Source organism: Eutrigla gurnardus (genome assembly GCF_963514095.1).
Source record: "Eutrigla gurnardus genome assembly, chromosome: 12".
Classification (NCBI taxonomy): Eukaryota; Metazoa; Chordata; class Actinopteri; order Perciformes; family Triglidae; genus Eutrigla; species Eutrigla gurnardus.
The window spans coordinates 17,205,435-17,221,058 of NC_139926.1; the positions used below are offsets into that span (position 1 = coordinate 17,205,435).

The 15,624-nt window shown below is 41.7% G+C and overlaps 2 protein-coding genes across 4 annotated transcripts in view; one reads left to right on the plus strand and one right to left on the minus strand.

Moving 5' to 3' along the window:
- galnt13 (polypeptide N-acetylgalactosaminyltransferase 13) overlaps positions 1–12,350 on the minus strand; it is a 33,170-nt gene extending 20,820 nt beyond the window's left edge. The window contains exons 1-2 of one of the 3 annotated variants that reach the window (XM_084022791.1): positions 11,919–12,343; positions 5,802–6,097 (exon numbers count right to left, since the gene is read on the minus strand). In XM_084022791.1, coding sequence (XP_083878917.1) covers positions 5,802–5,943 — 142 coding nt within the window. In that variant the 5' untranslated portion in view covers positions 5,944–6,097; positions 11,919–12,343. Of the gene's footprint in view, positions 1–5,801; positions 6,098–11,918 lie in introns of all 3 variants that reach the window. The other 2 variants (XM_084022789.1, XM_084022790.1) reach the window with 2 other exon arrangements.
- A 1,803-nt stretch (positions 12,351–14,153) lies between these two features.
- On the plus strand, positions 14,154–15,409 carry rprma (reprimo, TP53 dependent G2 arrest mediator candidate a). Its single transcript, XM_084022659.1, has one exon. It carries the CDS (start codon positions 14,609–14,611, stop codon positions 14,915–14,917), a length of 309 nt encoding a protein of 102 aa, XP_083878785.1. The 5' UTR covers positions 14,154–14,608; the 3' UTR covers positions 14,918–15,409.
- Positions 15,410–15,624: the final 215 nt, after the last annotated feature.

The window sequence follows — 15,624 nt, forward strand, 5'->3', positions numbered from 1 at the left end:
CTCCCTCCCTTCACTCTGTTCTAACCATTGGAGGGAAAGAAACAGAACTCAAAGAAGAAAACATGTTAATTAAGTTAAATAAATGCATCATAAAGTGCTGTTTTAAGTAGAAATGTACATTTTTGATCATTTATATATCTCATATCTCATCTGCTGTTCGGAGTTCTGTTTTTTTTTTTAACCTAACTTGGTCCATGACAAAGGGAATGAACTGGAGATACATTCTGAGAGATTCCTTATGCACCGAAAGCATTGTGCAGGTTTTATCATCCAAATAGATTGCAGTGAAGCATGCTAGTTCTATCTCTTTACACTCTGACGCCTCATTTTCTAAATGTGCATGTACTAAACTGTGCTTTAAGAGCAATTCATCTATTGGCAGCATGTACTGCAGACACAGACAGATGAACAGTACGTTCTATTCCCTTCAATAACACTTTATAACACCACACATGCAGGCAAAGTGAGTGCTCACGGTTCCTCACACATCAGTGAATGTGAGGGGGAAAAAACAGTGTAAGACATACCGTATAATAGAGACTTCTGCTTCAGCTACTTTCATTTTTATTTATTAGGAAGCCTTGAATTCAGACATCCAAGAGAATAAAAAAAGTACAAATGTGAAATCCTTCCTGTCTTCTCTGCTTAATGGTGCTGGAGTGAAAATCCTGCAACACAACAGCATTGCTGTTGTTGCGGCTGCTGCAGCAGCTGCACAGAGCCAGCTCCCTTCCACAAAGGTAGATAACTTCCCACGGATTTATGACTGTGCATTCTTTAATAATCTCTCAGAGCAGAGGCAATCATTCCCATGAAAAGAGGGACACACAGTCCTCATGAGCTGCACAGTCCCAGGTTAAGAGGATTCCCTACGACCTCTTGTGGAGACGGGCTGCTGGATTGTTAACCTCGACTGATCCGACTCTTTTGTTTTATGCCGCTGCCGACACTCTCCGTTCGGAAACAGGCTTAAATGTGATGGACAAAGCTGGAGAGCTGAGCTGGATGATTGAACAAAGTGTCCATCAAACGCATGCTCATCCTCTCCCATCCATCAACCTCTAGGTTCAGATAACACACCGTAGGAATTTTCAGGAAAACTCTTGCTCAGCAAACCATCAATGCGAGTTTGTGTCGCCTCGCTTGCCTTCGCCACAACATAAACAACTTATCCTATAGAGAATAAGAAATGTGTGAAATTAGGAATACATTTATTATTCGTGAACAATGTGTGAAACAGTGCTGTCGGACGTGAACGGACTACTTTGTGAATTTTGTCGGAGACCGTCCTCAGGCCTTGAAATAACAAGGCGAGCTGTCGTTCCCACTCCACCACCACACTCCTGCTGTCTTTGATGCATCTTGAATACATCATCGTTGGACTAATTCATATTTGTCAGGCATGGATAAAGCCACATGTGCGACGTGTTGTGACCCCTGCTGTGTCACTTTGTGTTAGCTGTGGATTCGCCCGTCTCCCTACAGATGCATCATTAGTCTAACCATTTATGAGCCTTCAGCTAAAGATGAGCTTAGCATCAATAAAACATTTACAAATGTTTGTAAATCATTAATAAGTGCTTTGTTAAAGTCTCATCTATAAACCTTTGGTAAATAGTGAAATAATCATAAACAAATAAGTAACGCATGGATATATTATGGATATCTGATCTGGGGAATACACTAACTTCAGCGAATTATGACCAGCCAGTGAAGCAGCTGGTGACTTCATGTGAATCAGAAAAGTCGTCTTTACCCTCCGTACTGCCATATGCAATGGCTAAAGCAACATTTTTGTCAAATTTTTTGCAGTTAATTGGTGGAGATACTAATATTTCCCTCGGGATGAATTGTAATAACTTTGCATCTAATGCAATCAAAACGTTTCCGACATGATTTATGACATAACTCCTGCACCAGCCTCAGCAGGGCTTTGTAAGCATGCTTATACCTTAAAGTTGAACGAATATGTGCTGGACAGCAGCATGACAGCACGATCATTGTGAGCATGCTATCAGGTGGACATCAGCATTCATCTGAAACACTACCGACCTACGTGTGTATAGCCAGAGCTGCTAGCATAGCTGCAGCCTTTAGCCTTGTTTTAAATGAAGCATTGGGATTTCAGGGTGTATTTCATGCAAGGAAGTTGTCAAGCCTTTAGCTTAAATGTATTACTATTTATTTTACAAATAATTTGTTTGCCAAATGTCATCACAACTTAGCTCCCACATTGTCAATGATTCAGATCAGTAAGATTGAACATTAAATCTAGAAGCCCTCGGATCAATCACATATCAGTGGAGCCTTGGGAACGCGCTCTCCTCCTGAAACATTATAAAAGATGACCACGATCAGCTGGTCAGAAAACAGTGGCTCTGTCTGTCCTCTGGTCAATCAATCTGAATCAGGGTCCCTGCCTGCAGTTTTATCCCAAGCAATTACAGCAAAAAGGTTCCCCTCACGCTTGCAGGTCTTCTGAGACATGATCCTTCATGTTTCAGTGCCGAACACAAATAAAGTGCCACGTGTCTCTCTGTCAACCTGTCCATTATGTGATGCATTAGCTCATAATGTTGACGAATTAGTAATATGTGCAACCCTAGCCTCTCAAAACAACATATGCCACATATGGTAACTCTTAGCCTTCTCAATACTATGAGTCATTATTGAAATGTGTGTGAGAGCAGAGGAAAAAAAAAAGAGGGAGAAGTGTGTCGTGGTGCACAGTTGGAGGCTCCATCACAAGCGTGATCCATTCACTTTCCGTCATACTTTTTCTCACCTCGTCTCTATGCTGCTCTACTCCGCTCTCTTGCTGCAAGTCTGACCCAATTGCCCTTACATTATATATAAGAAAAGCTCCTGTTGAACACAAAATCACAACAGGCCGGGAACGAAACGCCCTGCGGAGTGCCGCTCCTGCTCTGATGCAAAGGGATGAAAATTATTTGTTTGTTTGTTTATTCGTTTGTTATATTTTGTTTTACAAACTTGTCAAAGCAATACTGAAGTCCAGCCTGATGGTGCTGTACCAATGAGTTGTAAGCTCAGAGCTTCATTCATGACATTAATATTTGAAATATTCTTATTAATAAATTACAGATATATTGCGTTCTTTCTTTCTCACCTTCTTTTCACATCCCCCTGACACTCTCACTCAAACACATGCAGCCAGTGAAGCAGGACTCCCAATTATCTCAGTCCAAAAGTAAATAACAAAAACATGTTACTCTCCCTTATACACCTGAACTGTATCTAACTCTTTCGCTACGGGCAGATTCCTCTCACTCACTACGGGAGATAGAGAATAAAATCAATGAATCAACACATAGGCCTAAAAGCACTGTTATTTTCTTCACTTGGAGCTGCCATGAGAACTATTTTGTTCAGTAAATGACTGCTGTCCTGGTGAAGGGAGGTTAGTGAGGCAATGACAGACGGGCAGAGCGTTTACTGAAGAAGTAGTCAGTGTGGACTGGCTGACAGAACGCTTATCCACCACTTCCAGTGGGGATTCCCAGGCTCAGAACCACAAATTGCACTTATGCAACCCGAAATAACACAAAAATCATACTGTTATTACTACTACTGCTAATGAAATGGAGGCTGTGATGACAGCGCCAGGCCGATTGTAAACACCACCTGGCATCGCTTTGCCAGTATTGCCAGACTATTTTTTGTCCATTTCAATTTTTGGAATTTGCAATTTAGGTAAATGTTGTCAACGCTGTTAGAGCAACATTTCCTACAGGATATTCCGCCATTGAAAGCCTAAAACCGAGCCAAAAGGAGGTGCAGGAGTCTAGTTTTCTCTCACAGCACTTGAATTTAACTTTAGCGCTCAGAGGGGCTGCAGCTGTCTCGGAGCTGATCTCACAAATGCAGTGCAGTGTAACAGAGGTTTGGTTCAGCTGAATTTAAACATGCATGTTTGAGGTGAGTAAAAAAATGAGCAAACAGACAGATTTCCATTGGTGGGAAACCGAAACCCACCAACACTCGGAAGGACCAATTAGACATTTTAGGTGCGTTTCTGCTGTAAGCTGCGTTTGCAATTAAAATGGACAATCCACTGATAACTGTTGTTAAGCGTTTGTCGTTCCGTAGAGGGCAACCTAAAGGGTGAGAAACAACAACAATAATGATAACAATAATGTATGTATCTCAGAATGCGATTCAGAAAGTAAATACAAAGCTTTTTATCTATAAACTGTCAGCATGGAGTTTTATTTATCGGTCTCTCCCGGGTCCACCAGCTTTATGGAAGTGTAATTAGAAATGAGCTGCAATGTGGTACGAAAAAGAATGGAGGTCTGCAACAAGAACCTGTGGTTACACGGGTCTATGCAGCATGAACTCGAATGTGATACATCCAGCTCTATGTCATCTGCATGGAAATGTTTGCAAAGAGGTTTGCCATTACCGTCCGTCACGTTGTGTTAATGTTGTTGTTTTTTTCGACCTAGTGGTCAAAAATGCAATAATACAGCTTTAAGAATTCAAGTTCACTTTAACTACATGAGCATTACAGTTGCAAAAGAATGGATTTCGATTGGCTCTCAACATGGCGGCAGCTGAGCCAGCAGCTTGCAGCTAACAGTGCAAACAACAGCAACAGTGCTAACAGAGCTGCCATTGTTTACCCTAGGGGGAACTGGAGGGTGGGTGCTACGTTTCTGTCGGTCGGGAAGGCGTTGTCAGCTGTAACCGTCATATGAGAGCAAGGAAAAGGTCTCATTACAACACACACAGAGAGGGAGAGCAACTTAGTCTGCAGCTATATTAATGCACGGAATATCAAATTTAGCACCTTGTACTGAATGGTAACAGAAAAGCTTCAGTAAAAACACAATTTGGGGATTTTTTCATTCCAATCGAAAAGTGAAATCAGTGCCAGGTGAAGTGAAGGCTGTTTAATTTGGGGAAGAACGAATGGGATTAAAATAGAACACCTGCAGTGTTACGGAAAGCCAGCGTTGCAGGAAGAAAATTGTCAACACTCCATATATTTAGCAAATCATCATATTTAAGCTTTTTCATGAGCAAAGTAACTCCAATATAACATTAGGCTTTGGTATGATAATGAGTCTCAGTAGCTGGCAGCTCTGCCTCATTCTAACCTTAAAAGCAGCTTAGCGAGCTGCTTAGAAACCTGCTTACTGCAGGGCATGTGAGGAAGTGAACTCCACTAAATAGGTACCGTGGTTTAGGTTGATTCTGGGACACACACAAACAACCACACACACGGAGATCCTCCCAAGCTTGAAGTGCATATTACAGCTGAATTAACTGGATCTTTATCAGTCCCATGAGACGATGATCATATTAGGCTTGATGAGATTTATTACATTACGAAAAGAACATGAATAACCACAAATTGTGCATTAGTTACATTACTAGCAACAATTAAAAATGACATTTTTGTAGATTTTTTAGCAAAAAAATAAATAGTTAAGATAGGAATGTAGTGAATGCTAGTATTGAGGCAAAAGTGGAAGATGATGAAGTGAAAAAACATGCACAATATATGAAAATGAACATCTCTCTAAAGAACAAACACGGAAAAATGTTGAATAAAGATAATAAGATAAGATAAAAAAAATTCTCAAAGCACTTTTGGACCAACTCCCTTCAACACATCACAAATGGAACTGGAGTTTATTTTCGCCCTTCAATATTTCCCATTAAATATCTGCTAAAGTCTTTGAAATGCACAAAAAACAACAACAATTACATTTCCTCTAAGATGTCTTCAAATTCACCCCCTCCTTTTTTATGAAGAGAAACAGAATACTCACCTCTCAAGGCGGGGAGCAGCGAGCGATCTTTCCTATCGTCACATTTGTTACACTCGCTGAAGTAGAGCAGCAAGAACACGTCCACCAGCACCCACACTAAAGAGGTGGTCAACACCACCTTGCAGTAGACGAACCGTCGCATCACCTCCCCGGGGACGTCAGCCAGGAGAGCCAGACAAGGGAGGGTCACGGCGAGTGCTCAGGAGCGCTCAGACTGCTGACGAGGAGTTTGAAGTCTGGAGACGGGGCGAGAGAACAGGGAGGAGACGGAGCAGGTGTGACCAAGAGGCGTCATCCTACAGGAGAGGGAGAAACACTCCATGAGAAGGTACGACTGGTGTCATGACGACAAGAATCGCGATCATTGTTCAAGTCCTTCTGCTCCGATTCGGGCCGAAAGACAATTTTTAAGCTATGATCAACGCATGAAGAAACGTGATGTCATCAAAATCTGCGAGGAATCCAATTTAAAGTGGATCGATATTTGTTCACGATTTCACCTTTATTCATGGACCTACACGATCAGAGGTTACAGAGCATTTTCAATAACAAAATTTACAAACACGGCAAAGCAGATACTGTGATCCAGCGAGGGTTACGGAACAAATAGAGGTTATGAGTTAGTTTGGTCAAGATGGTCAACTTCGACTGTTGTATACCCGAGGGAAAAGCAAACAGTAAAAATAAATGAATACAGTATAGCCTAATCTATACTGGAATTTTCCAGGCACATGCCATACCAGATATCTATGTATGAGAGTTTAAAAACAAATCTCATAATGAGGTGATAGGGGGTGAAAGGTTAAATTATATTCAGCAGATCCGGTATCGGCCGCATGTCACAGCTCCACATAAAAAAAAAAGTGGTTTGTAGTGCTACAGTAGTCCCTGGCATCATGTTACTACTCACACAGACATTATCCCAGTGAGTTCCACTGCAGGGGGTTAGGCCGTTTTACATTTTGGGGAAAAGAGATGACTGTTCTCAAATCAGAAATCAGTATGAGGTATCCGAATTATCAGCAGGTGGAAAAGCTGCTCGTTGTGAGCAAGGCATGGACAAAGTGGGACAGTTTACAGTTTAGTGTATGTACGGGGTGAATTATCTCCCCACCAATCACATTATACACCAATACTGTATGTTTGATGATTAAAATTGCAAAGAAATTATCATTGAACAAAAGCAAGGTTATGGTAATTTGTAATAATTTGGGTACAGTTGATGATAGATACTTTACACATAGTGAAATTTATACATTGTGCAGAATTTTTTTCTTGCTGTGCATTGGCCATAAACTGCTTAATAATATGAGTCACTTTAAATATTTAACTTGTATTGACATAAAACAAAATAATACATGACCTGACAGAAATAATGAAATTAAGTTGGATCAATCTTTAGATCTAATGTTACTTTGACAAGTTTGAATTAAATGATGTGCACTGCAAAAGAAGCTCGTAAAGACACCAAAAATGACATAACATCTTTTTGTCATCGTTGTGGATTTTTTTTTATGTAAAGTGAACTAATTTTCCTTTTCATTGTATTGAACAATAAATTGACTACTTGGCATATGATCATAAAAACACTGAGTATTTTTTACAACCATTTTCTTTAGTTCAGTACATTTTAGTACACTTAACTCAAAAATCAATAATTGTTGTTAAGTTTTTAGGACTAGATCTATAAAAACAAACTTGAGAAACTAAACTATACAGAAACTCTCACCCATTGAGTATGCACATTACGGTGGTGAATTGTTTGACTCACAATATAATCCCGATAATTATCAAAAATGTGCTTAAAATTCACTCTTAAAACTCAGTCAAGTCACTAAAAATCACTTTACGTTTTGTTAAGAAACAAATATGTTTAATGTGTCACATATAAGACAACTTTTCTTAGTGAATATCCTTTTAAGTGAAAAAGAATCCGACAATCTTAAATAAGTTGATTATGAATCATAAGGTCTCTGTATAAATAAAGGATAAATACATTTAAAACATGTATTTTTGTATCGTGTATTATTTAAATGAGTCTATTTTCACTTTTCTTCCATGATAGTGAGCTAGACATCTTGTCAAGACATTGTGATAATATTTACGACTATCTCAGATAATGAAGATTCATGACGATCAATTATTGAGAGTGTTTTTCACCCCGGTGCATAAAAAAAAACCTGCATAGTTATGATTTAATTTCATATCACACGTTACTTAGTTACCACCTTATCATAAACATTCAAACCAGCAGTTATTTGTGAGAGTGAGCCATAACCATTCTATATGCACCTTTGAATTGTAAAAGATATAAACAAACTCAAATCAAAGTGCTGTCTGCACACCAGAGCTGAGAGGAGAGAGGACCAGACTACCGAGACTCGTGGTCGGAGCTGTGGAGCACCGCAGCCGATGAAATCATCCTCGCCAGTTGTAGGAATCAAAAGCATCAAATGGCATTAAAGAATTGCAGAACAGAGCTTCAATAGTTTTCAATAATATATTTGAGGTATGAATTTAGTATTTGTGTTTAAAAATTGCTGAAGTGGCGCGCAGTTGGCGGAGTGGTTAGAGCGCATGCCATGTACGAACGTACATACGCAGCCGACCCCGAAAAATAAATAAATAAAAAAAATTGCTGAAGTGAACTTTATGCATTAATTTATAGTTTATTCGAGAGGGACATACAGTGTACTGTATACAGGCAAACTGAAAAACAGCGATGTTGACACATATTTCCAAGTTGATTTGGGATACGGGGAAATGGCTCACTGCTATGTGAGGTTTTATAAATCTGAGTAATTTTCTCATTTCTAGTTAAGCAAACATTTAGTGAGGATCCTTCACACGGTTTGATAAATGAGACCCCTGAACATTTGTGTAGACTTTACGATAACATTACAATAACAGTAGGTTTTCTTTATACAACCGTAGAATTGATTATTGAAGCATGTTTCTATATAAAAAGCCATATAAGGCCTGATAAAGCCATATTAACTGAACTGCCTCCTTAACTCTGCTCTCTGGTGAAGCCAATTAACTCCAACGTACAACAAATCATGTACTTTCATTCCCGGAAACAACATTGTTTTCGTTAAAAGCGCTTGAAGATTTTGGACCCTCAATTTGGTGCAATTAAAACTAGATCAAACTGGATTATTTCATAAGCATTAAGGATGTTAAGAGGATTATTTGAGGTTGAATGTGCTTGCCTTGACAAAAAAAAATTGCAAGGAGCGTAGCAGTTCTGGGAAACATGAGGCACATTGTGGATCATAAAGCGTTCCATGTTCACTTCCTGTATCTGTGAGGAGGTGTGAGGTAACACATACAAAAGCATAATCTACTCATTATGCGTACTACAAAGAAGAGCCGTAAGGATAGTAAACAACGTGGGATTATGTGAAGAACATGCTGTTTTAAAGTCACATGCTTTTAAATTCCTGGATCTGGATTTAAATTTAAAATTTAAATTTAAAACTGCACAAATGAAGTGTAAAAATTTCTGGCAACATACTAAAAATGTCCTCCCATTGAGAGGGGTTGTGATAAACCCACAGGAAAAACTATTAAAACCACTAGGTTTACCATATATCGATTTGTTGGGTGAATTTTTGGAATGGTTTGGATGAAGGAATTCTCATCTCTCTCTCTCTCTCTCTCTCTCTCAGGACTGTAACAATTATTGCTGTTAGTTGTGTGTGATAAACCATTAAGTTATTAAGTCATTCATTCATAGATAGGGAGAGGAACATAAGTTTACTTCTACCTGCTCCTTTCAGACACAACATTTATTTCCTTTATTAAGAATTTGCTCTGTAAGATTAATGTTTTTTTATTAGATGTTCTTGTTTTGCTTTCTTTAAAACAGATTTGAGCACATGAGACTTAAAGAGGTGCTTTTGTGCGATCGTTTGCGGAGGAACTCACTTTTAAAGTCGATTAAATCAACCAATCGATTAGTCGACTAAGAATTTCTTTCGTTGTGGACAGGCCTAGAGTCAAGTTGAGTGTGTGCAGGTTGGCGTCCCAGAGGATGGAGACGGCGGCAGCCAGCAGTGAGGTCCACACAGACCATTATGAGGTCACACCCAACTTCTCATATTGGCGTGTCCCTCGGCACCCTTCCATTTGAGAGGATGAGTGAATGCTCATTTCCCCTTTAAAGACTTCCCCCACTTCAGAGCTGCTCAGACCATCTGGGAAGCTTTCACACCAGAGGCAATTTGTGGAGGTTGGATATCTCATTGGCATGGAATGTTTGCCTCACAACATTTCTGATGAAAAACAACACCATTTTCTGTCATACATGATTTCCACTCGACTGAAACTATAGGTTTTCTTGTTTACCGGCAAGGCTTATGAAAGCGCTCAGCCATAGAGAATCAAACAAATACCCGGTGGCCTTTTATGTATTCAGAAATACAGGCTCCTACATACATCAAACAGCAGAGTATATTTTAGTTCATCACAAAGAGAGATAACCTTTGAATGTTGGGACCCCTGCACACGCTCAAAATGTAACACGCACTTCATTAACAAATAGGTTTGTGCATATGAGCGTGCATTTCTTACTTCCCTACTACTAGAAAATGCCTGCAGCATCTCCTGTGGGGAATCGGACGGATTCCCTTATCTTTCACTTGCAGCATGGTAATGATTTTGCACTCCACACTCACTGTCCGCTCCCTGTCTAAATGTCCATCACAGGGTCCGACACGGCTGCCCTGGGCTAACGCTTATCTCATTCAAAAGCAAGGCGGCCTCCGTCCGGCTGCATCGAGAGCTTCAGACGCAGATCGCAGCGCGGTGGATGATTTCAGATAGACCGATATCCACAGAGCATTCGCTGACTTCTAACCCGAGTAGATGGACGTGATGTAGCCTTCCACATAATGAGTCTAATCGAGAGAAAAAAAGTCACGAGTAAACAGAACTCCCGAGTCTGAGCGTATACACATCATCTCTGCCCACATCGGATCCACGATGATTCTGTCTATCGATGTCAGTTTGAATCTCCAACCATCTGCTTTGGTGCGTAAGTGGCAGAGCAATGTTTGAGTTTGGTACCACCAATGGCGACGACGCCAGCTTGCTGGAGTGTCGTCCGAAAGAAGTCTGAGTCAATAAGTCTAACAATCTGCAAAGAGGAATTTTTATTCTCTGCTGAGCACTCAAAACAGACCCCTACGGTTTTACACTATTTCTAGTACCTGCACCTTGTGAAATGTCTGGTGCAGTGCTATGAGCTAAATTAAGTTTTCCTTATTTATTCAACAGGATTGCTAATCCATGCCTCTCGCCAGACTGACATTGAGCCATGATAGTAATACAGAAAAGTGATCAAACCTGGCTTCTTAATGATGAGTTCACTCACAGAGTTTTCTGCTGTGGACGATGTATTGACAGCGATTCAAGTGCCTTGCTCATGGGCATTTCGGGGAGAGCATTAATTTGCTTAGACCTGCCAGGGTTAGGGATTCAAACCAGCAATCTCTCACTCACCTGTGTCTCTACTGTCACAAGCAGAAAGTGAAGATGTCCATTTTGTGTGCAGAACATAATGTGTCTGTGCAATGGCACAATGTGGACTATTTAATATACAAATACTGAGATTTGGCACATTTTAGTACATGCTCACCGGCTTGGTACTAAAACTCAGGAACATCATAGCATTGGCACCAGTATTGAAAAATGCCAACATATACCCAGCTCTATACCATGAACAGGAGGCGATTAAGGATCTGATCCCAATAAGCCCATTAGGCCAATGACTGCAGCTTCTTCATAACCAAAACAACACTAAAAGATTACATTTAACACTGTGGTGGTTTTAAAGGTTGGCTATGTGTACACACATGTGCATGTACATTATGTGTTGATTATTCTATTAATTGTGGGTTGTGACAGGAGTGAGATGGGGGGGGGGCATTGTAACAACAGCAGTTTAGAGCCAATGGACACTCGTTCTCACCGACACTGGACATCACCTTGATTTCAGGGAATATCAAATCATAAGCCTCATCGTTAAATCGTCTAACGTGACCTGTAAAGCACGTGCGACGTTATTGTGCCCTCGCGGGAGGTGTGCACGCGACAGAAAACGAGGATACTCACCCTAAAAGGCGGATGGGGTGAACCAGTGACCCGTTGCAGCCTCGCTCTCGGGCAACGTGTTGAACGCAGGCGACATGACACCGATACACACAGCGGCGCGATCAGTGCGGCGACATCAAACGGGCTGAATGGCTCCCGCACGCGCACAACGTCTCGCGGCGACACCTAAAGTTGCAGTCCATCTCAATACGGAGTAGTCCACGATGCAGCGTGATCCGGTCCGTCCGGCAGAGCCTCCCGCGGTACCTGCTCGGACTCCTTGATATGATTCGCCCCTAGTCGAGCCGCAGTAAACCGGCGAACATGACCCGTCTCCATTAACGTCCCCCCCGCCGATTCGTTCGTTTTATAACGATGCCGCGCGCGCGACGTCAAAGCCTTAGCAACGCACGCACCTGTTTCTCCGACTGAATATTCCAACGAGGACGGGCGAGCTGGTGTTCAGCGCAATCTAACCTCAGCTCGGACCGACCTTCAAAATGTCTCGTCTCTGCTCTCTGATTGGCTGGAAACGACGTCGCGCAGCAGATCCGCTCGCAGTGAGCCGTCACGAGCGTCTGGTAAATGCAGGCGCGTGCACCGACCACCGCGGGCGGAGTGCGGTTATTATCACTGCGATTTCAAAGAGAAACACGCGAAATGATGTGCTTTTATACCATTTTTGAATGAGCCCGTTATTTGGGATTATTTCCAGTTGAATGTTCCAGTTGGTGGCTTGAATTTATTTATTTAAAGGCAATGCAAACCTTCAGCATAATCAGCTTATGTTTACGTTGTTGTTGTTCGTGGTGTGTGTGTGTGTGTGTGTGTGTGTGTGTGTGTGTGTGTGTGTGTGTGTTGTGTGTGTGTGCGTGTGTGTGTGCGAGTGTGTGTGTGTGTGTGTGTGTGTGTGTGTGTGTGTGTGTGTGTGTGTGTGTGTGTGTGTGGTGTGCGTGTGCGCGAGTGCGTGTGTGTGTTTTGGGATTTCTGAATGAAAAAGTATTAATGTTTCTAAAATCTCTATTTGAATTGTTGATATTTTTATTCCTAGCCCTCATATTTAAGTATTGTGTTGTAAAGTAAATGTTTCTGCTTTAAGTTTTTGACTTTTGTATTTGTCTTGGATGAGATGGTAAATCAAAAGCATATATGTTGGTCGTTATTTAGGTCAACAAGCAGCACCATATTCTGACCCCTACATGTCCAGAAAAGCCCCTGGCTATAGGCCTCTCTCTCTCTCTCTCTCTCTCTCTCTCTCTCTCTCTCTCTCTCTCTCTCTCTCTCTCTCTCTCTCTCTCTATGTTTTTATCAATATACAATAAACTAGAACACCGGATGTTCAGATTTGTTAAAATACCTTACATTATTTCCTTGACTTCTCATTTTAGCATCATGACGCATAGAAGAAACCCAGCGTCTTCACACTGTTAATGGTTGTTTTCACACTGACATACTGTGAGAACAACAAGGAGGCAGTAGGTTGAGATGTTGTAAAGTAATGTATAGCCACGCAGTAGATAAATTAACACTTAAATCAACACCATGAATTGCATATGTTATGTTTGTTGTGTTAGGGCCACTAAATCTAATTTGCCACAATGAGACTGTCGTCTGCAGCTATTTTTAAGGCAGTCCTCTGAAGAATCACGTTGAACAATGCTGCCATCTGCTGCTGTTGATGAGAGACCTTGAGCGTTGCGTCGGCCTGTGGGCAATGCAATATATCAAATCCAAGCCTGTAGCATTTAATTACCGTTCAGAAGCCCCATGATTACTCTGACGCACTGTCACTGTCTGTAAAACTGCCTTTTGATTCGAAGCTCCTTGTGTTTCATTGCTATAAACCGCAATGAAACAGCTGACTAACACACCGTGGTCATCACACTTAATAGATGAACACACCTCGTGTCAACAGCAGATTCAAAGCGGCCACTAGATGTCAGTGCATGTCCAGAGAGGGAGGGAGACTTCATGGCTGGAACAATGTGTTGGAGAATAAAAATGAAGTACAAATATTTGAGTGAGGAACATTTCCACTTGTTTTTATGTGAAAGGCATCTTTTTTTCTTTTTTTGGGGGGGGGGAATGACGTCAGATAGATAGATAGATAGATAGATAGATAGATAGATAGATAGATAGATAGATAGATAGATAGATAGATAGATAGATAGATAGATAGGCTGCGCGCACCTAAACAAGCATATCAGAACATAATGTACTACATACATGACTTGGCGGACACGCGTGCAGTCTGGTCGGATGGTGGCGCTCGCGCTATGTCGTCACGCCACTCGAGCGGTTTAGCGCGTGCAGGTCAGAGCCTACTACTGTCTGGCTATTTAACCGCGCGTCTGTGGCTTCATTCCGCTGTGGAACTGGCTCCAGACCACATGAGACCTCCAGTAACGCGATGGCAGAGCAGCTTGTCAAACTCCAAAAGAGCGCTCTCTGATCTGACGGAACTTCTTGAAATTCAGCGCCGCGTCGTCGTCGTCATCATCATCATCATCAACATCATCATCAACATCTTCATCACCATCATCATCAACAGCATCGGCTCTACTTTTCACTTGATGACACATTTTTCCAGGGGGTCGTTCCAGGCGCGTCTTCCCCTCTTCTGCCTCTCACCTCCCCTCGCGCTGAAAGTTTGCTTTCTCCAGAAATAATAATAATAACAATAATAATAAAAAAGATTTCAAAAAGTGGACATGAACAACACCGGCTTCAACCAAACGGAGGGCGGGCTGCTCAACAAGACCGAGGAGTTGTTCTGCTGCAACTTTTCCTCCGTTGTGACCGACAACGGCTTCGTGGCGGCCGCTCCGGATGAGAGGAGCCTCTTCGTCATGAGGGTGGTCCAGATCGCCGTCATGTGCGTCCTGTCCCTCACCGTGGTCTTTGGCATATTCTTCCTGGGCTGCAACCTTCTCATTAAGTCAGAGGGGATGATCAACTTTTTGGTAACGGACAGGAGACCGTCCAAGGAAGCGGAGGCGGTTATTGTTGGAGCCTACTGACTGACGGGAGACTTTAAAAAAAAAATGATTTGAATCAGATCTGGAGTCCGGTGACGGAAAGGGAGACGACGCGATGATCAGCCGCCCAAAACGAGCCCCATGTTTTCATATTTAAGAAGAAGACTGCTGGTGACTGACTGCTGTTCACCTTATTCCTTGTGGCTTCTCGTTGCAGGCGAAGACTCTCCAGTTCCAAAACTGTGCGTTTTTAGATGATAAAGTAGTTGGAGCACCGTGTTGTCAAGCAGCATCCTTCGTCACGAGGGGCAAGGTCTCTGTAAAAAAAATTAAAAAAAACTCTCGTATTGCCAATTGCAATGGAGAAATGACATGTACTGTATGTTGTATGTGTTTTTGCATACAATGTGCAACATATTACTCGGTGTGATTTCCCGGTGAAGACTTGTATGAGTGTCTGCGTGGGCTGGTGGAGGAGCCCAGCGTACCCTGTACCCTGTTAATTGGAATGAATCCGCTCTGTAATTAAAGATTTCCTCTTAATTAAAGTCTATTTTCTTTCGTGCCACACCCTCTGCCAGAGTGATGTAGCCAGAAGAGCTATTTAATTCACATCAGTTGGTTATTCTAATAGACAGAATGTGCTATTACTAAATGCAACATGAATTGGGTATATTGTGAGAATCTTATGTATTCATATTGACATCAAGACGTGTATTTCCTTTGGCATATGTGAGGAGCAGAGATGG

Bases quoted from the DNA above. Each gene is read 5' to 3' on its own strand.
- rprma (XM_084022659.1), top strand. From the start codon at position 14,609: ATGAACAACACCGGCTTCAACCAAACGGAGGGCGGGCTGCTCAACAAG.